Raw genomic sequence first — 20,321 nt, 5'->3', positions numbered from 1 at the left:
ATTCCCTATGGTGAGCCCCACATGGAGGGAGGCCTTGCAAAGAAAACTGAAGTCTTCAGTCTAATAGCCCAGGAGAAACTGAATTCTGTCAATAACCACTTGTTGTTCCAAGTGACCTTGGAAGCAGATCCTCCCCTAGCCAACCCTTGAGGTCACAGCAGCTGACATCTTGACTGGAACCTTGTTAAGAGACCCTGAAAACCCACCTTAGTAACATCCACACTCCTGACTCACAGAAACTGTGAAATAATAATGTTTTAAGCCACTACATTTGGGGGCAATTTGTTACACAGTCTTAAATAACTAAAACATCTTCCAATCTCAAACTTCTTCTCCCCAGCACGTGCGCACTAGTGTGCGTATGTGCGCGCGTGCACACACACACACACACACACCTCCTAATCTTGGCTTTTAGTAGATAACAGCCACCTATTTCATGGAAAAAGTAAATGTTTTCAGTTATAGAGGAATCTCAACCTCTTGAAAGCAAATCTACACTCCTAAGAGCATTCACTCTATTAATCTTTTCAATGATAAGACATGTCCTTCCTTCTGTCTAAGGCTGATTCATTCACATATCCTCTCAACATCACTTTCTCTAGTTTCTTCTTCTCTTACACAATTAGCCCCTTTTCCTTATGTATTTTCATCATCTTCCTCTACTGGATCCTTTTCCATCAGCTTTTAAATTGCTTAAGTTTCTCCCATCCCCAAACACAAAACTAGCTTGACCCACATGTACCCCTCTCTTTCCTCCCTCATTTTTTAATGAGAATTCTATCATTATCCTTTCATTTTATTTTTCTAGTTATTCCTTAACCTACTTGGATACAGGCTTCTCACCACCACTACCACCTTCCAGAGAAGTTAACTAAAAACTGTTCTTGCTAAGGTCTTCTACCAAACACATCATGATACTAAATCTAATGGACCAACCCTTGCTAATCTTTATTTAGTTAGCTTGACCACTTGGCAGCATCTGGCACTGCTGACCACAACCTCTCTTTTGAAACATTGACCTGTTCTTCCTCCTTTCTCCAGCTGCCGTATTGTCCTTTGAGGTTCTTCTTTTGTACTCAACCCATAAACATCGATACTTAGCAGGGATAAAATTCTACACCCTCTTCCATTGTGATTGTGTGTACCAAGAGTCCAAACTCATATGCTCTAAAAACAAGGCAAGTAAAAATGAATGATATGAACTAGATTTAAGACCTTAGAAAGTGATGAAGACTGTGAACTAGATAGTTTGAATCCCAAATAGAGAGAGAGTTTCTATTTATCCTAACCCAATTGTTGTATAGGAAAGTAGTCCTATAGACTAGAATTTTCAAAAGCCTATTTCTGTGTGCAGTTTCTTCGCCTTGAAAAACACCATGTGAATAATGATGATAATTTTAAACAACAGCCAAGAATACTCTTTCCAGCAAGGCTATTATTCAGAATAGGAGAGATAAAGAGTTTTTCAGACAAACAAAAACTAAAGGAGTTCATGACCACTAAACTATCCCTACAAGAAATATTAAAGACTCTGTGGTGGAAACTAAAGGCCATACTTTACAGTAAGAAAAGAGAGTATAAAAAAAAGGAAACACAAAAGCAGTAAAAATAAGTATTTCTGTAAAAACTCAAAGGATTCACAAAATAAAAGGATGTAAAATATGAAATACAAATACATAAAATATTGGGGAAAGAGTAGTAAAGAATGTGTTCAAACTTAAGCGACCATCAACTTAATATAGACTGCTATATGCAGAAGAGGTTATATACAAACCTAATGGTAACCACAAATCAAAAACCACTAACAGATATGCAAAGAATAAAGAGAAAGGAATCAAAGTATATCACTAAAGAAAAAGAGCAAACCAAAAGGATCAGAGAAAAACTACAAAACAACCACATAACAAGTAACAAAATAGCAATAAATACATATCTATCAATAATTACTTTGAATGTAAATAGACTAAATGTTCCAATCAAAAGACATAGGATAAAAAAAAAAAAACAAGACCTATCTATATGCTGCCTACGAGAGACACATTTCACACCTAAAAGACACCTGCAGATTGAAAGTGAGGCTACGGAAAAATATTTATAATGCAAATGGATGTCAAAAGAAAGCCCGAGTAGCAATACTTATATCAGACAAAATAGATTTTAAGACAAAAATTGCAAGAAGAGACAAAGAAGGACTATATAATAATAAAGGTGACAATCCAACAAGAAGATATAACAATTGTAAAAATTTATTCACCCAACATGGAAGCACCCAACATAAAACAGTTAATAACAAACATAATGAGACTAATTGATAGTAATACAATAATAGTAGGGGACTTTAACACCCCACTTACATTGATGCATAGATCATCCAAACAGAAGACCATCAAAGAAACTGGGGCTTTGAATGGCACACTCAAATGGATTTAACAGATATATTCAGAATGTTTGATCCTAAAACAGCAGAATACACATTCTTTTCAAGTGTACATGGAACGTTCTCCAGAACAGATCACATATTAGGCCACAAAACAAGCCACAACAGATTCAAAAAGATCAAAGTCATACCTGCATTTTTTCTGACCACAATGCTATGAAACTAGAAATCAACCACAAGAAAAAGTCTGGAAAGACCACAAATACATGGAGATTAAGTAACATGCTACTAAATAATGAATGGGTCAACCAATATATCAAAGAAGAAATCAAAAAGTACATACAAATAAATGAAAATGAAAACACATGAAATGGTCCAAAATCTCTGGGATGCAGCAAAGGTGGTTCTGAGAGGGAAGTTCATAGCAATATAGGCCTACCTGAAGAAGCAAGAAAAATCTCAAATAAACACCTTAACTTTACATCTAAAGGAGCTAGAAAAAGAACAAAAAAACCCAAAACCAGCAGAAGAAAGGAAATAATAAAGATTAGAACAGAAATAAATGATATAGAAACTAAAAAAAACCATAGAACAGATCGATGAAACCAGGAGCTGTTTCTTTCAAAACATCAGCAAAACTGATAAACCTCTAGCCAGATTCAGACAGAGAGAGAGAGAGAGAGAGAGAGAGAGAAAGGATTCAAACAAAATCACAAATGAGGGAGGAGAAGTAACAACCAACACCACAGGAATACAAACAATTGTAAGAAAATAGTATGAAAACCTATATGTCAACAAACTGGACAACCTAAAAGAAATGGATAAATTCCTAGAAATATATAACCTACTGAAAGTGAAGCAGGAACAAATAGAAAGTCTGAACAGACTGATTACCAGTAAGAATATTGAACCAGTAATCAAAAAACTCCCAACAAACAAAAGTCCAGGACCAGATGGCTTCAGAGGCAAATTCTACCAAACACATTTAAAGAAGAGTTAATACCTATTCTCAAACTATTCCAAAAAATAGAAGGAAAACTTCTAAATTCATTCTATGAGGTCAGTATCATCCTGACACCCAAACCAGATAAAGATACCACAGGAAAAAATAACTACAGGCCAATATCTCTGATGAACATAGATGCAAAAATCCTCAACAAAATACTAGCAAACTGAATCCAACAATACATTAAAAAAAAATCATTCACCATGATCAAGTGGGATTTATTCCCAGATTGCCAGGGTAGTTTAATATTCTCAAATCAATCAACATAATACATCATCTCAATAAGAAAAAAGGGTAAAAACCACATGATCATTTCAATAGACACAGAAAAAGCATTTGACAAAGTACAACATCCATTCATGATAAATGCCTTTAATAAGTAAGTTTAGAGGGAACATACCTCAACATAATAAAGGCCATCTGTGAAAAACCCACAACAAACATCATACTCAGTGGGGAAAAACTGAGAGCTCTTCCCTTACGGTTAGGAAGAAGACAAGGATGCCCACTGTCACCACTTTTATTCAACATAGTACTGGAAATCCTAGCCACAGCAATCAGACAAGAAAAACAGTACACATTCAAATTGGTAAGGAAGAAGTAAAACTGCTACTATTTGCAGATGACATGATACTCTATATATAGAAAACCCAAAAGACTCCACCAAAAAACTACTAGAACTGATAAATGCATTCAGTAAAGTTTCAGGATACAAAATCACTGGACAGAAATCTGTTGAATTTCTATACACCAATAATGAAGCAGCAGAAAGAGAGATTAAGAAAACAATCCCATTTACAACTGCACCAAAAATAATAACATACCTAGAAATAAACTTACGAAAGAGGTGAAAGACTTATACTTCAAAAACTACAAAATATTGATAAAAGATATTGAAGATAACACAAAGAAATGGAAAGACATTCCACGCTCATGGATTGGAAGAACAAGTATTGTTAAAATGTTTATACTACCCAGGGCACCTGGGTGGCTCAGTCGGTTGTGTCCAGCTCTTCGTTTCGGCTCAGGGCATGATCTCATGCTTTGTGAGTTCAAGCCCTGCATCAGGCTCTGTGCTGGCAGTGCGCAGCCAGCTTGGAATTCTCTTTCTGCCCCTCCCCAGCTCACACACACACCTCTCTCTCAAATAAATAAATGAAAACTTTAAAAAAAAGTCTATACTACCCAAAGCAGTCTACAGATTTAATGTAATCTCTATCAAAATACCAACAGCATTTTTCACAGAAAGATAACAAACAATCCTAAAATTTATATGGACCCACAAAAGACCCCAATATTCAAAATAATTTTGAAGAAGAAAGTTGGAGATTTCATGATTCTGGACTTCAAGTTATATTACAAAGCTGTAGTAATCAAAACAGTATTGTACTGGCACAAAAATAGACATATAGACCAATGGAACAGAATAGGAAACCCAATTATATGGTCAATTAACCTTTGACAAAGCAGGGCAGAGTACCCAATGGGAAAAGGACAGTCTCTTCAACAAATGGTTTTGGGAAAACTGGTCAGATAAACGCAAAAGAATAACACAGGACCACTTTCACACATCATAAACAAAAATAAACTCAAAATGGATTAAAGACCTAAATGGGAGTCCTGAAACCATAAAAATCCTACAGAGAGCACAGGCAGTACTGTCTCTGACATTGGTCATAGCAACATTTTTCCAGATATGTCTCTTGAAACAAGGGAAATAAACGTAAAAATAAACTATTGGAACTACATCAAAATAAAAACTTCTGCGCAGTGAAGGAAACATCAACAAAACTAAAAGGCAACTTACTGAATGGAAGAAGATATTTGCAAATGACATATCCAATAAAGGGTTAGTATCCAAAATATATAAAGAACTTACACAACTCAACACCAAAAAACCCCAAATAATCCAATTTAAAAATGGGCAGAAGACATGAAGAGACATTTCTTCAAAGAAGACACATAGATGGCCAACAGACACATGAAAATATGCTCAACATCACCCATCATCAGGGAAGTGCAAAGTAAAACCACAATGAGTTATCACCTCACACCTGTCAGGATGGCTAAAATCAAAAACAGAAGAAACAACAAATATTGGTGAGGATGTGGAGAAAAAGGAACCCTCCTGCACTGTTGGTAGGAGTGCAAACTGGTACAGCCACTATAGAAAATGATATGGAGATTCCTCAAAAAATTAAAAATAGAACTACCCTGCAATCCAGTAATTGCACTAGTGAGTACCCACAGAATACAAAAACACTAATTCAAAGGGATACATGCAGGACAACCGCATGGCTGAGTTGAGTGACTTCAGCTCAAGTTATAATTTCATGGGTTCTTGAGTTGAAGCCCCACATTGGGCTCTTTGCTGTCAGTGCAGAGCCTGCTTCTGATCCTCTGTCCCGCCTCCCCCCCCCCCGTCCCTCCCCCACTTGTGTACTCATTCTCCCCAAAATAAAGAAACATTTTTTTAAAAAGGGATACATACACCTCTAAGTTTATAGCAGCATTATTTACAATAGCCAAATTATGAAAGTGGCTCAAGTATCCATTGATAGATGAAAGGATAAAGAAGTGACACACACACACTGCCATATTATTCAACCCTAAAAAGAATGAAATCTTGCCATTTACAATGACATGGATAGAGCTACAGAGTATAATGCTAAGTGAAATAAGTGAGAGAAAGACAAACATCAGACGATTTCCCTCACGTAGAATTTAAGAAACAAAACAAATGAGCAAAGGAAAAGAGACAAACCAAAGAATAGACTCTTAACTATAACTATACAGAACAAACTGATGGTTACCAGGAGTAGGTGGGTGGAGGATCAGGTGAAATAGGGGATGGGTATTAAGAAGTGCACTTGTCTGATGAGCACTGGGGGATGTATGGAATTACTGAATTACTATGTTGCACACCTGAAACTAATACACTGTGTGTTAACTATATTGGAACTAAAGAATGAATGAATGAATAAATAAACAAAATTTGCATTAGGATAGATGAAAAAAAAATCTTATGTTTCCATGGCTTTAATATCCACTTTATGCTAAAAATTTCCAAATCCCTATGGCTAGCTCTCTCCCCTAAATTCTATACAGGTCCATATATAAAATGCCTTGTTGACATCATCTGCATTTAGTTGTCTCCTTAAAATCATCTCTCCCCTTCCCATCCTTTCTCCCCATTTTTTCCAGTTATATTCTCTATTTTGGTAAATTGTACCAAAAATCCATCCACTCAAGCCAGAAATCTAGGAGCCATCCTTGAGTGTTTTTTCGCTTACCATGAATATATCCAACATTATTTATTTAGTACCCATGACATGTTTCCAGTCAATGTTGATTCTATTTCTAGATTCCATCCAATTCTCTAATCCCATTTACCACCATGATTTAATCCAGATTACTAACAGCTTCCCTCTGGTCTCTACTTGCATCTTCACCTATTAGACTATTCTCCATATTGGGGCTGGAACTACCTCTTTAAAAAGTAAATCTTCGTATGTCACTATCCTGCTCAACCTTCAAGGTTTCCCTTTGTGATTATAAGAAAATCTATCATCTTTAACACTGTTTACCAGGCCCCGGTGGGTCTGCCCCACCAACATTCTTTTTTAGTTCTTCGAATGCTATAATCTCGCTGTCTCTGAATGCGCTGTGTACCCTTGCGTAAAAACACTCAGACTTCATATTGCTTCTTACAGGTCACTAGTTTTCCTCAAGGAGCCCTACTCCCCGCCCCAGATTACCTTGTTCCTCACATCTCATATAACACTCAGAAATCTGCATCCAGGCAATTAACTGTACAAAAGATCTATCTACTCCATCAGACTAAGATTAGAAAGGAACAAACTACATACGCCTTATTCACCACTTAATTTCTCAGTCCCTTAAACAGTGCCTAGCACAGCGCTGGCTCTCAATAAATGTCTGTTGAAACAATGATTACACTCACCCTTGCATACAGCCAGGTATTTTGAGTCTTTCCCTAATCCTCACTCTATTTTCTTCTGAGGGAAAAAAGTAAATCTCGACTGTTACCCTCCAAAAGCATTTTTTTCGGATGAATGAATGAATGACCCAGGGAAGAGAGGCTGATTGTAGGTCACTGGTCTCTTTAAGCGCAGGGGTTGGGAGTGGAGAGCTGTAGTAATAGCATCATGTGTAAATAATCCGAGCAGATCCAGGTCCCAAGCCTAGCAAGCACGTGCCGCCCGCAGAGCGCGGAGAGGGCGGGCACCGGGGAGGAAGGTCCCAGGCGGCCGGAACGTGCTCGCGCCCGTGGCCGCCGCCCGCGCCGCGGCCGCCCGGGTCTCGGAGCGAGCGCACGTGTGCCGGTCGGACCCAGCAGAGGCAGTGCCCGGGCAATCGTGAGGAAATGGAGGGAGAGGCGCTATTTAGGGGTAGGGAACAGTGTGGGTTGAATTTCGCCCAGAGAGGTGAGAGCGGGGAAGATCCGAGGGCCAGAGAGGAGAGAGGGAGGATCAAGAGCTAGGTAAGGCGGGCCCACCCAAGGCTTGGGAGGGAAGGGGGCGGGGCGGGAGGAGCCGCGGAATAAAAGCGCACCGGGGACGAGTTGTGAGTTTATTCCGAGGTCCGGGTCGGAAGCGCTCACACCTGGAGTCCTGCGAAGGTGGGTGGAAGGGCGGGGTTTAGGATTTATGATTTAGGATCCCTGCCCCGGGTACAGCCTGGCCCACAACTGGCTCTACCCTAGCACAGCCCGACTTCCTCCACCCAGCGTTGGCCGCCTCACCCTCGCCGAGCGCCAAATCCGCCACTAGCGGGGCGGTGGAGGTGTGGCCTCTTCGCTCCGTGGTCGGCCCTTGGTCGGCGTCCGCGTCAGCCCGAGCCCAGCGCGGTGACGCAGTACGTCGACGTAAGTGACGCGCAGGCCCGGGCCGCTCCTCCTTCGCTGAGTGAGTGCCGGCCCGGTCGGGGCGGGGGAGAAGAGGGAGGGCGGGGGAGGGAGAGGCGACCCGGGAGTCGTTGTGGGCCGCGGGCCGGACCGGGTCCGGGGCCGCAGGAGCCAGGGCCGGGCAGAGGGGCTTGGCGGGCCGTTAGGGCGCCGCCACGGCTGTCGGGTCCCTTCCCCTGCCGGACTTGCGCGCCCCGGCGCCCGGAGCCTCCGGCGCTCTGCCCACCCCGCTTCAGCTCGCGTCTCCCGACTCCAATTAGGTCAGGCTCGGAGTCCCGCGGCCGTGGCTCCGGCCCCCAACGCGCGGCGGCCACCCGGCTCGCCTTTCTTTCTTCCCTCGCCTTCCTCTCCTCTTGCCTCCCCCTCCCCCCCCTTCTTTTCACGTAGCTGGGGTTTTGGGTTTTGTTGTTTTATGCTTTAGGGGTTTTGTGCCTCGGCCCGAGCTCATGGGTGTACATTATCATGCTCCTCTTTTGTAGAGCAGTCCGACGGCCATGGAGGCCGAAGAGACGATGGAATGCCTTCAGGAGTTCCCGGAACATCATAAAATGATCCTGGACCGATTGAATGAACAGCGAGAGCAAGATCGGTTTACTGACATCACCCTGATTGTCGATGGTGGGTAGGGTGGTGGGCAGAGCAGTGAATTTGTGGCTACCGTTCTTCTCTCCCCTTCCCCCGCCCGCCTTTTATACCCAACCCTCTGTGGACTGTGCCTATTGAGTGTGCGCTGGGACGAGGGGGGACTTGTCAGTGGCCACTCACATAGACCGTGTTGCAGAAGGCTAGTTGGCTAGTCATGCTTTCAACATAATCATCACATCTTAACTTGTTGCAGCCTCTTGAAGTTTCCCTATTGCACACATTAGTGTAAGATGATGGCGTGGAGATAGAGAGGATGTCTCTAAATGTTTGGTGAATAGCTTTCTGCTCATAAACTTCTTTGAGGAGTCTTTCACAACAATCATTTGAGAAGTGTTGATTGTTTCTACCTTCCCAAATGGTCTTGGAGGGAGAACGTGAGACATACCTTTGCAGCATTTGTACCCTCTTTGGGTACAAATCAAATGGGGTCTTTACCAGTGTTAGGAGTTGTCATTATAATGGAGACAAACGTAGCTTGGGTATCTTTTCTATTTAGTGAAAATAGACTCCTCAAGGCAAGCTATTTATTATAGATCTGCTTACTGTAGATCTGCTGCTTCCAAATATTAGGCATATTAACATGTTTTCCATAGCAGATACATCCAGCATTATGTTTATTCTATGTTTTTTTTGTCTCTTTCCAAATGGTGTATAACTTTTTGGGTTGTGTTTATATTTAGCAGTTTAAACTGAATCCGATATGCCTTTCACTTTTTAAGTAGTAAGAAGCTTCTCTTATCTCTTTTAGTTTTATAAACTGGCTTTTATAAATTGACTTTATGAGGTCTTTGAGGTAAAGATTTGGGTTCATGTCTAATTGAAATTGAAATTTATCAAGATAGCTGCTTAGAATGTTCTGACTTTAGTTTCGTAATTTATATAGTCTTATGATTGTATTATGAAGAAAGATCTTTATATAATTTACTTCTTTGTTTTATGGTTTTACTTTTGATTTTTGAATACATATGATACTTTTTTTTTTTTTTTTTTAAATCTAGGACACCATTTTAAGGCCCACAAAGCTGTTTTGGCTGCTTGCAGTAAGTTCTTCTACAAATTCTTTCAGGAGTTTACTCAGGAACCTTTGGTGGAGATTGAAGGTAAATGCTTGTTTTTGTTTGTTTGTTAGTTAATTTACTTATTTGGAGAGAGGACCCATGCGTGTGCACACATGCAAGTGGGGGAGGGAGAGGCAGAGAAAGGGGAGGGAGAGAATCCCTGGCAGCCTCCTTGCTGGCAATGCAAGCCCGACACAGGGGACAGGGGACACAGGGCTTGGGACTGGATCTCACAAACCCATGAGGTCATGACCTGAAGACGCTTAACCAACCGAGCTACCCAGGTGCCCTGGTAAATGCTTGTTATAAATACAATATTTAGCAAACATTATAATTAATGAAGAAGTGTTAATTTAGCAAGATACTGTAGGAAATAGGTATCAGTGGTTCCTATTACTTGACTGGATAAATTGTTCTTTTGACACTTGAGAATTCTTGCTTTCCGTAAAGTGCATGGTAAAATGATCCGCCAGGGAAAACCCTTACTTTAGATGGTAGATGTTGATCTCATAAAAGAGTCTTTTTCAACTTCTGAGACCAGTGCTCACTCTTTTGAAAACGTGTATTAGAAGTGAATTCCCATTTTTGTTCAGTGGGCTTATGTTTCAGACTGGGGATGCCGCAGGTTACAGTAGAGCTGCTTTACTAGCAGAGGTACTTAGGACATGCGCAAGATGAAGTGTGCTGCCACAATATGGAAAAGGCTAGGAAAGATGAACCGAAGCAGCATTCAGAAGTTGTAGTGGATATAGAGTCTGGGATGGAAGGAATCATTCAGTAGATACACCCTTAAAGTAGAAAGTGATTTTTGTACTTGTTTGACTTTTGTGATAATAGCTTCCCAAGTGCTAGCTATAGTGCTATTTAGGTGCATTTTCTGAGGTTTAAAGCAATCCTTTGAAGTAAGTGGTATTATTTCCAATTTATACATCAGGGAACAGGCTCCAAATGGTTACTTGCTCAGTGTTGCCCAGCTAGTAAGGGATTCACTTTGTGTATTAATTACCATGCTTTTGTCTTTTGATATGACATTACTTACCCCTCCCCACCATCCAAAACTGTAGGAAATACTTGTCTACATAAATACAGAACTTTAGCTTTTCCAGTGTTCTTGAGCTTTGGTTTTGTATCTTCTTCACTGTGTTGTGTGTGTGTGTGTGTGTGTGTGTGTGTGTGTGTGTGTGTGTGTATATTTGTTATGAATGAGTTGCCTAGAAACACTGTTCCCTTGGGAAAATTTGGTGCCCTGGGGAGTAAAGAAAATGTGAAAACTTAAACATATTCCTTTTGGGGAGGTGGCTTTACATTCCAGTTTAGCATTCTGGCTGATACATCCATAGATAATCTTTTCATTATCTGTGATGGACAGCCACAGGCATAATGGAAATCTACGAAGCTTACTAAAGTGAGAATCTAGCTGCCTATATGGTATTAGTTTCTGTTACAGGGCAAGATTTCATCCATTTATTTACCTGAGGTACTTTGTGACACCAGGCAGGTTACTTCACCTTAGTTGCATAGACAGCTCGCCTTGAGGCAGGGCTGAGAGGAATAAAATTTTCATCTGAAAATTCCTCATTTCTTTATAGGCTTGTCACAATTACTTGAAATAACATGTGGAGAGCGCTGAGCATAGTGTTTGGTACATTGTCAAAGTTTAATAAATTGGGACTGTTTGTCAGAATTAATATTTGTTATGTGTTATGTACTGTACTGGACCCAGGAAGTAAAAAATTGATGAATGAGACAGACTTTAAAGAATTTGCAAATTTAATCACAGATGAGCGACAGATGCAGAAAAGAGAGCAAAGAGTGTTGCAGAGTCTTTTATTGTGGAATGGTGTCGCCGAGGAGGGAGGACGAGTGGTTTAGTCTACCTTGGTGAGATAAAGATTTCAAAGAGGAGCTGACTTCTGCTTTTTAAACAAATAAGTGGCCCAGTCTAGAATATGCATTGCTTTTGGAACAAGGAATATACCTGGAGAAGTAGGGTCTTTTCTGGAGACTAATCACCTTGAGATTCTCTTGTACTTCTTAGTACCTCTGACCTGCCGCCTTCATTATAGGATAGCACATACGAGCCTTCAGTACTTAACATGACAAATGAGAAAGTGTAAGAGCATTTTCTGTTTTTGTTATTTGCCAGGTTCAGGTTTAAAGAATCAGTTTGGCTCAGTGTGTTTTTGTTTTTCTTTTGGTGTTTTTTTTTTATTATTAAAAAATTGTTTTTAATGTTTTTATTCATCTTTGAGAGAGAGCACATGCACACGCGCATGTGAGCAGAGGAAGGGCAGAGAGAAAAGGAGAGAGAGAATCTCAAGCAGGCTCCACACTGTCAGTGAGGAGCCTGAAGTGGGGCTCAAACTCATGGGCCACAAGATCGTGACCCAAGCTGAAATCAAGAGTTGGACGCTTAACTGAGCCACCCAGGAACCCCTTGGCTTAGTGTTTTCTTTCTTTCTTTTTTTTTTTTTATTTTTTTTTAACATTTATTTATTATTGAGAGACAGAGACAGAGCATGAGCATGGGAGGGGCAGAGAGAGGAGACACAGAACACGAAACAGGCTCCAGGTTCTGAGCTGTCAGCACAGAACCCAAAGTGGGGCTTGAACTCATAAACTGCAAGATCATGACCTGAGTCGAAGTTGGACACTCAACTGACTGACCCACCCATGCACCCTTGGCTCAATGTTTTCTTAAGCCCTTAACTTCAGGATCACTGTACAATCTGTCTAGGTCACTTGGCTATAAAGAAAGCCCTGGACATGTCATTAGACAACCTGCCTTGTAGTCCTGGCTTCACTGTTTTGTCAGTTATATAACCTTGGACATGTTGGCTTTTCTTTTTCTTATCTGTGAGATATGTCAAATAAGTTTTCACTGTGTCACGGACATTTTAATGTTATGACATGCTGTGCTGTTAAAATCCTCCGGAGAATGCTGCTGTTGTTGTTTTGATTTGGTTTTGTTTTTAGCAGGCAGTCAGCCTGGTTTAGGTTCAGTCTGGGCTTATGTGGGCTGTGGATGCAATGCCAGTTTATTTTTCAAAACCTTTGTTGTGCTGCTCGGGTGCCAGGTGTGCCAGCCTGGGTCCACATCATAGTGCAGGTCTCAGACCCTTTACTGTGCTGCCTCAGGTCAGTTCCACATGTGTAGCTCAGTGGCTAGTGCTAGGCTGCATTCACAAGGACCTTTCTCTAGCTCCCTCTTCTGACTTCTGTACTTTAGCTCCTCGGTGCAACTTTTCCTGATCCTGTGGCTGGAAAACTGGGATTTTTAGCTTCCCCGTGCTGACATAGACTTCCCGTAGTGGGATCCATTTTCTAGACAAAGTGATGAAAGGGGGGAAAAAAATTCTCTCCATGTTCTTGGAGATCATTGCTAGTTTTCTGTCAGAAAGAAGAACCTTTTCTAAGAATTAGTGTCTGCTTGGCGGCCACCAGCCACAGGTGTGCAGCATCAGAACTGGGACTTGCCTTGAGGCAGGGCTGAGAGGAATAAATCCAAGTAACCGCGCCCCCCCCCCCCCCCCCCATGTACTCTCTGTTCCCTTTCCTGATTCTCTAGCCAGAGTTTTCTTCTGTACCTGCTACACAGTTACAGGATTTGGGCTGTCTTCAAGTGTAAGCTGGGATATGTGAGAGGAAAAATAAAAACCAGGAAACTCACTGCTGCTCTTTTGAGTTTTGATTTCTGTCCCCAGCCTGCTTGTTTCTATTTATGTTTCAGAGTCCTTATGTATTTGCTTTATGTATTCTGCCCAGGATTTTTAATTGTAATCAGTGGACAAGATAGGGTGGAGTGTGCTTTCTCCATCTTAGTTATAATTTTAACCTCCCTCTGTAAAATATGAATAATGACCTCTATATGTCTAGAATGCTGCCCTGTTTTGCTTCTTCCTAAGGGAAAAAAAGAAGATTCAGGCTAAGGTGTTCATATTAACAGTTTCCTTAGATAACTCAGAAAGACTATATTCTCTTGCCCACTTCTGTTATGAAAGGAGCAAGGGATTAGTGAAGTAGACTGAGATTTGGAAGTTACCAAAGTAGTCCTGATAGAGAACCAAGTGTTTTCGCAGCTGTGCATCATCTGTCACCACATCACTTCCCTGGGCACATGTTAGCCGTTTGGTCCATGTTAGCTAATTAGGTCAGTAGTTTATTCCTAGGACTAGTGCTGGACCGGCAACTTAAGCACCTAAGGTGCTTATAAAAAAAAAAGTTTTCCTATTCCGGTTTTGATTCTAAGGATTGGAGACCCATGCTTTAAGTCTGCAATGATTCTAATTAACCAAAATTGGGAACTAAGTCTGTAATTCCTTATTCAAATCCTTGGAGGCCAGATGTTTCTTGAAATTACAAATTTTCTAAAGATAATGCAGTCTGTGTAGTACATTATACTCCCAGTGGGGTCTAGGGGGGTGACATTCTATAACCAAATAATACTTCAGCAGAGTAGCATATTAATATTTACTCTAAGTGGGATAAAGACTAAAAATAGCCTAATGTCCATTCAGATCAAATATTGCTGCCAAATTAATGGGAAAACTTCTGGTCTTAAGAGATTTGGGGGACTTTGGAATTGTGAATAAGAGATTGTGGGCTTGTAGTGAATTAAGCTGTGGATATTCAAACTCTTCCAAGCAGGAGTGTTTCCTGCCATCATCTTATTTAAAAATCTTATGTTGGGGGCGCGTGGGTGGCTCAGTTGGTTAAGCATCTGACTTCGGCTCAGGTCATGATGTCACGGTTTGTGAGTTTGAGCCCTGCGTGGGGCTCTGTGCTGACAGCTCAGAGCCTGGAGCCTTCTTCAGATTCTTTGTCTCCCTCTCTCTCTGCCTCTGCTCTCTCTCCCAAAAATAAATAAACATTATTTTAAAAAAAAATCTTATGTTGGGCTTAAGAGTCGAGCCATCTGTGTTTGATTCTAGTTTCATCTCTTCAGTAACTTGCCAAAGTCACAGTTATTAACTTCTGTGTGCCTCAGTTTTCCTGTCTGTGAAATGGGGATTATTATAGTAAGTTCTCCACAGGATTGATATGAGGATGGAGTTAATACTTGTGACGTGTTTAGAGTCATGCCTGGTATTTGTAGTATTATATGTGTCATTCCATTTCAAGAAAAATACACATTTAAAAAAGTTTCTTTAATGTTTATTTTTGAGAAGGGGAGGGACAGAGAGAGAGGGAGACACAGAATCCAAAGCAGGTTCCAGTCTCTGACCTGTCAGCACATAGCCCAGCGTGAGGCTCAAACTCATGAACGGTGAGATCATATCCTGAGCTGAGATCAAGAGTCAGACACTTAAACGACTGAGCTACCCAGGCACCCCAACAAAGGTGTTTTGTTATACTTTTAAACGTTTGATCAAAACTCCTTAAATTTACTTATCTGTACCTCAGGCTACTCTCATATAATAATGAATACCATGGTGGAAAGACAACAGGAAAACAAAGATTTAGGGGAGACCCAAATAAAAGCAACCTGAAAAGAATCCAGTCATTTTTAGATTGCTTATTCAGGTATATAAAGTGCATAGGAAGAAAATAAAAGTATTTTTGTATTTGCAGTTATGCAAATTGTGTGCAGTTTTGACTTGGGCATTTCTTAGTGTAAAAATTCAGTGTTGAAAGTAACTTTCTCTTGGAGTGCCTGGCTGGCTCAGTTGGTTGAGCATGTGACTTTTGAAATTTTTTTTTTTTTTTTTTTAACGTTTATTTATTTTTGAGACAGAGAGAGACAGAGCATGAACGGGGGAGGGTCAGAGAGAGAGGGGGACACAGAATCTGAAACAGGCTCCAGGCTCTGAGTGGTCAGCACAGAGCCCGACGCGGGGCTCGAACTCACGGACCGCGAGATCATGACCTGAGCCGAAGTCGGCCGCTTAACCAACTGAGCCACCCAGGCGCCCCTGAGCATGTGACTTTTGATCTTGGGGTTATAGGTTCAACCCCCCACTTTGAGTGTAGAGATTACTTAAAATCCTTAAATAAAAGTGGTTTTCTATTTGTTTCTTTTAATAGATTTTTGTAGTCTTGCATTAGCAGACTGAAACAATAATATATAGCATTGAAGAGAACAAAGAAATAGAGTATCCTTTTGGGCCAAAATCTAACCATAAAACTTGTAAAGAAAAGTTGGAATCATGGAAATTTAATTTTGGAAGTGACTTTAGCCCTTATTCACTCCTACTTTGTGTGTCTGCATTTTAGGGAGCATTGTTTTAGATACTGGGAGGTGAGTGTACGGAGACAAAAATCATTTCCCTCGTGTAACTTAGAGTCCAGAGATGCCCATGGGTTTTAATTACCAGAACAGGTACAGAGTTCAGCCTGGGGGAAGTATTAGAAAGTTTCATTAAGGGTGTGGCATTAGAATTGGGCCTTCAAGGGTGATAGGACTTATACAGATACAAACTGAGCATTCATTAAGGTAGGTGAGTGTTAAGGCAAGGAAACTTTTAGAAGTGAAGGGTTTGTTTAAAGATCAGTATATAGTATGGGATTGATACAGTTTAAAATTTGGAAGGGAAAATAGTGGTAAATAGAAAAACAACGTGAAGTACCTTGAAATAAAGGCAGACTGGTTTGGAACTTTTTTGCTGAGCTGTGGAAAGCCCTTGAAGATTTGGAGCTGAGTTGATGTAGTGATCCCTGGCAAGAAACATAGCATGTCTGACATGTAATAGCCAATTCATGTATTTAAGTGATAGATTTACCATTCATAAGAGTATTAGGAAACCTTTGGGAAAGATCTTAAAGTAGTTTGGTAGGAACTTTGGCTATAGTATTACTGTACTGTTAATGAGAATTCCACCAGGAAATAATTTTCTGAAATTCAGATACTAATCAGGTTTTGAACACTGAGCCTTTTTTTTTCTTTACTAAATGTTAGAAGTTTTGAATCAATGGGCAAACATGCTAATGCACATCTTTTTTTTACAGGTGTTAGTAAAATGGCCTTCCGTCATTTAATTGAGTTCACATACACAGCAAAATTAATGATACAAGGAGAAGAAGAAGCCAATGATGTATGGAAAGCAGCAGAGTTTCTACAAATGCTAGAAGCTATCAAAGCCCTTGAAGTCAGGTAATTACTTATTTTCTTAGTGATGCACAGATAGTTCTGTTCAGTCATGTACATCCTATTAGTCAAGAATTTATTGTATGTGTTATGCCATAAAGGATTGACATTTTGAAATTAAGAATATTTAAGGATCTATAAAATTCTGGATACTGATTGCTCTTTCTCTCACACTTGATTTCTTGTCCTTCTGTAAAAACTGCTAAGGGTAATTAAAGTAGCATCTTTTGTATCTCATAAAATCAGGAAGACTAGGCAGCTTTTAAGGAGTTGTTTTGTTGGGTTTGAGTTGTTAATTGTACCAAGCTTTATTCTAAAAAGAATTTGGCTTACAAAGATTAACATAGTCCTGTTTAAAAATAGTGAGGAAATGGATGAAGATGAATAGGCCACATGAGGTGATAATCAGTGAAGTTAAAAATACAGTAGCCAATATGCATGGCATTCAAGTCTAGATACTTGCTAGGTGGGCTAAATCTAGCTCTGAATTCTGAAGCACCTAATGGAAAGAAAAAGGAAAGAAAAACCTTAAGTTACATTACTCATGGCTATGAGAACAAATCAGTTTGCTTCGGAGCCATTCCTGGCATTAAGACACAAAATTTCTCAGAAAGTATTAAGAAAACATTAAATGACATAACAAAGACTCAACATCTTGCATAACAAACAGTGGCAATATAACAGTGACCAGGGTGCCTGAGTGGCTTAGACGGTTATGCATCCGGCTCTTGATACTGGTCAGGTTGTGATCTCGCATTTGTGGAGATCAAACCCCTCTTGGGACTCCGTGCTGAGCGTGGAATCTGCTTAGGATGTTCTCTGCCCCACCCCTGCTCATGCACATGTGTCCACACAGTCTCTTTTTAAAATAAAGATAATGCATATGTTAACAAAATAAAAATAAATACAGTGACTGAGAGCAAGAGTTCTGGAGTCAGGCTGCCTGGGTAATAGCCTAGCTCTCTACCACGTAATGAAGTTACTCAACTTGTTAGCACCTCAGTTTCCTCATCTGTCAAAGGGGGTAATAGTGGTACTTTCTACACAGGATTATTTATGGGCATTAAATGAATTAATGCATGTAAAGTGCTCAGCATGGTGTCTGGTATAAAGTACTCCGAATGTGAACTGGCATTGTTATTAATATCTCCCGGCTGTGTTTCTTGTGATGTCATTGGCGTAACACTAAAGTGCAGTTTGGTAAAATCCATTTGCACGTGGGGCAAAATAATTTAGTCCAACTCACTGGTATGGTTTAGTCAAAAGATGCAAATTAGAATAATTCTAAGAAATAATTGAATTATAATTATCCATAAGTACCATTTCTCCTAATGAACTTGTAATTAGTTTGATGACAGAGTTCAAGATTAAACTTGGTATGTATGTATTCTCTAATGCCTCGTGCCTGGCACATAGTATGTGTGTGCACATTTGTGAATGGATGGGTGGGTGCATACCAGTTAAAACCAGGTCAGCACTCCTGCAGAGAGAGCTGAGACCTGGGTAGCAAAATAGAGGTATGTTGAAGATAGTACCTGATGTCATACCTTTTCAGAATGAAAGTAGAAAGGGAATATAATACGGATAGGGCAACATCAGATGTGGTTAAATCCTGGCTGAGAATCTACTGAAAAAGTGTTCTATCTGTGTAGTTCTCCTTGCTGCTCATACTAGTAAGTTAGTATCCAGCTGTGGGGAAAGTCCTTGGCAGCAGAACAGTGGAACACATTCTGACAGCCTAGGTTGGATTCGGGAGAGTTAGGACTTGAGTTCATTGTGTATAGTCACTGTGAGATGAAGGTAAGAACAACTGGGCATGGCTCTTTTCCCAGGCCTATTTAGAAACTTTGGGAAGATTTATTATTATAAGAGTGGGATCTTTATAAGTAATTACAACCATCAGTGAATGCTTTTCAGTGTAAATACAGTAACATACTGAATTGTTTCTTGAAGCAGTTAGGCATGCAGCGTCCTCTGAAGAGTTCTTTAAAGACAAGAAGACAGCAAGCAGCATTACATGTTGGCTGTTACGATAATGCAATTAAGGAATAAAAGTTAATTTAGTTGTGGTTAAATTGACTGGTTAAGGCAATTCTATACTGAGAAGATTATTGTATAATTGTTTTGTGGATACAGAAGGTGAAATAAGTGCTCTTCTCACATTCGCATTATGCAAGTATTTTTGGCATACGGTGTCAACTTTTTGAATGACACTGAGGAAAATATTAGGGACTTATTTTGCTTTGCTAGAATTGCATTATTGTGTATTTAAAGCTGTGTATGAGAAGCTTCCTGATACTTGTTAGGGAGCAGCAGTTGCCTTATAGATTTTTCCTCGCCAGCCTATTGAAGTGTAATTTACATGTCAGACAATTCACCCAGTTAGGATAGAGTTTGAATTTTGGCGTTTGTATACAGTGGTGTAATCACCACCATAATCAAGACATAGGAATGTTTCCATCATTCTGAGTTTCTCATGACTCTCTAGTCAGCCCTAATCCCCAGCTTCAGTTATCCACTGCTTTGATTTTTATCACTGTAGTTTTATCTGGGATGTCATATAAATGGATTCCTACAGTGTAGTTTCTGGTTGACTTTTTTCACTTAGCATTATGTTTTAGAGATTTGTTAGTGTTGTCGTGGGTATTACTATTTCATTACCTTTTATTGCTGAGTAGTGTTCCCTTGTATGGCTATACCACCTGTTGATGGACATTTAGGTTTCCACCTTTTACAAATAAAGTGGCTATGCTTTCATTTCTCAGTAAATACCTAGGAGTGGAATAGCTGGGTTGTATGATAGATGTTTTTAATTTTTTTTAAGAAACCGCTAAACTGCTTTCCAAATTGCTGTGCCATTTTGTATTCCAAATTGAAGTGTATGAGAGTTCCTGTTGCTCCACAGCCCTGCTGATACTTGATATGATCAGGCCTTTTCATTTTAGCTGTGCTGATGTAGGTGTGTAGTGGTTTTAGTTGGCATTTCCCTTAAGTTAAAAATACAGTATCTTATCTTCTTTGGCAAGGTGTCTGTTCAGATCTTTTGCCCATTTTAAATTGGGTTTATTGTCAAGAACTGTGAAAGGTCTGGGATTTTATCCTATTTGCAAACTAATAAATTGTCCTGCCACTGTTTTTTGAATTCTGGCAGAAGACAGGAGACTCCTGAGTTAGAGAAAAAAGGGCTTCATTTCTCTCACAGCATAAGGAGCAGCATGGACTCT

General features: G+C 40.1%; 1 protein-coding gene across 4 annotated transcripts in view; it reads left to right on the top strand.

Moving 5' to 3' along the window:
• The first annotated feature begins 7,736 nt into the window (after nt 1–7,736).
• The window catches only part of ZNF131 (zinc finger protein 131), a 30,629-nt gene continuing 18,044 nt past the window's right edge, over nt 7,737–20,321 (top strand). Inside the window, exons 1-4 of one of the 4 annotated variants that reach the window (XM_047093001.1) lie at nt 7,737–7,887; nt 8,790–8,928; nt 9,954–10,055; nt 16,959–17,103. In XM_047093001.1, coding sequence (XP_046948957.1) covers nt 8,805–8,928; nt 9,954–10,055; nt 16,959–17,103 — 371 coding nt within the window. In that variant the 5' untranslated portion in view covers nt 7,737–7,887; nt 8,790–8,804. Of the gene's footprint in view, nt 7,888–8,019; nt 8,272–8,373; nt 8,929–9,953; nt 10,056–16,958; nt 17,104–20,321 lie in introns of those variants that run through there. The other 3 variants (XM_047092985.1, XM_047092994.1, XM_047093009.1) reach the window with 3 other exon arrangements.

The sequence above is a fragment of the Lynx rufus genome, unplaced genomic scaffold (genome assembly GCF_022079265.1).
Source record: "Lynx rufus isolate CCGP_SWC_20201006 ecotype Redwood Valley unplaced genomic scaffold, mLynRuf1.p SCAF_1, whole genome shotgun sequence".
Lineage (NCBI taxonomy): Eukaryota > Metazoa > Chordata > Mammalia > Carnivora > Felidae > Lynx > Lynx rufus.
Note: the sequence above shows the minus strand (reverse complement) of the source record. Positions and strands in the feature narration are given on the sequence as shown.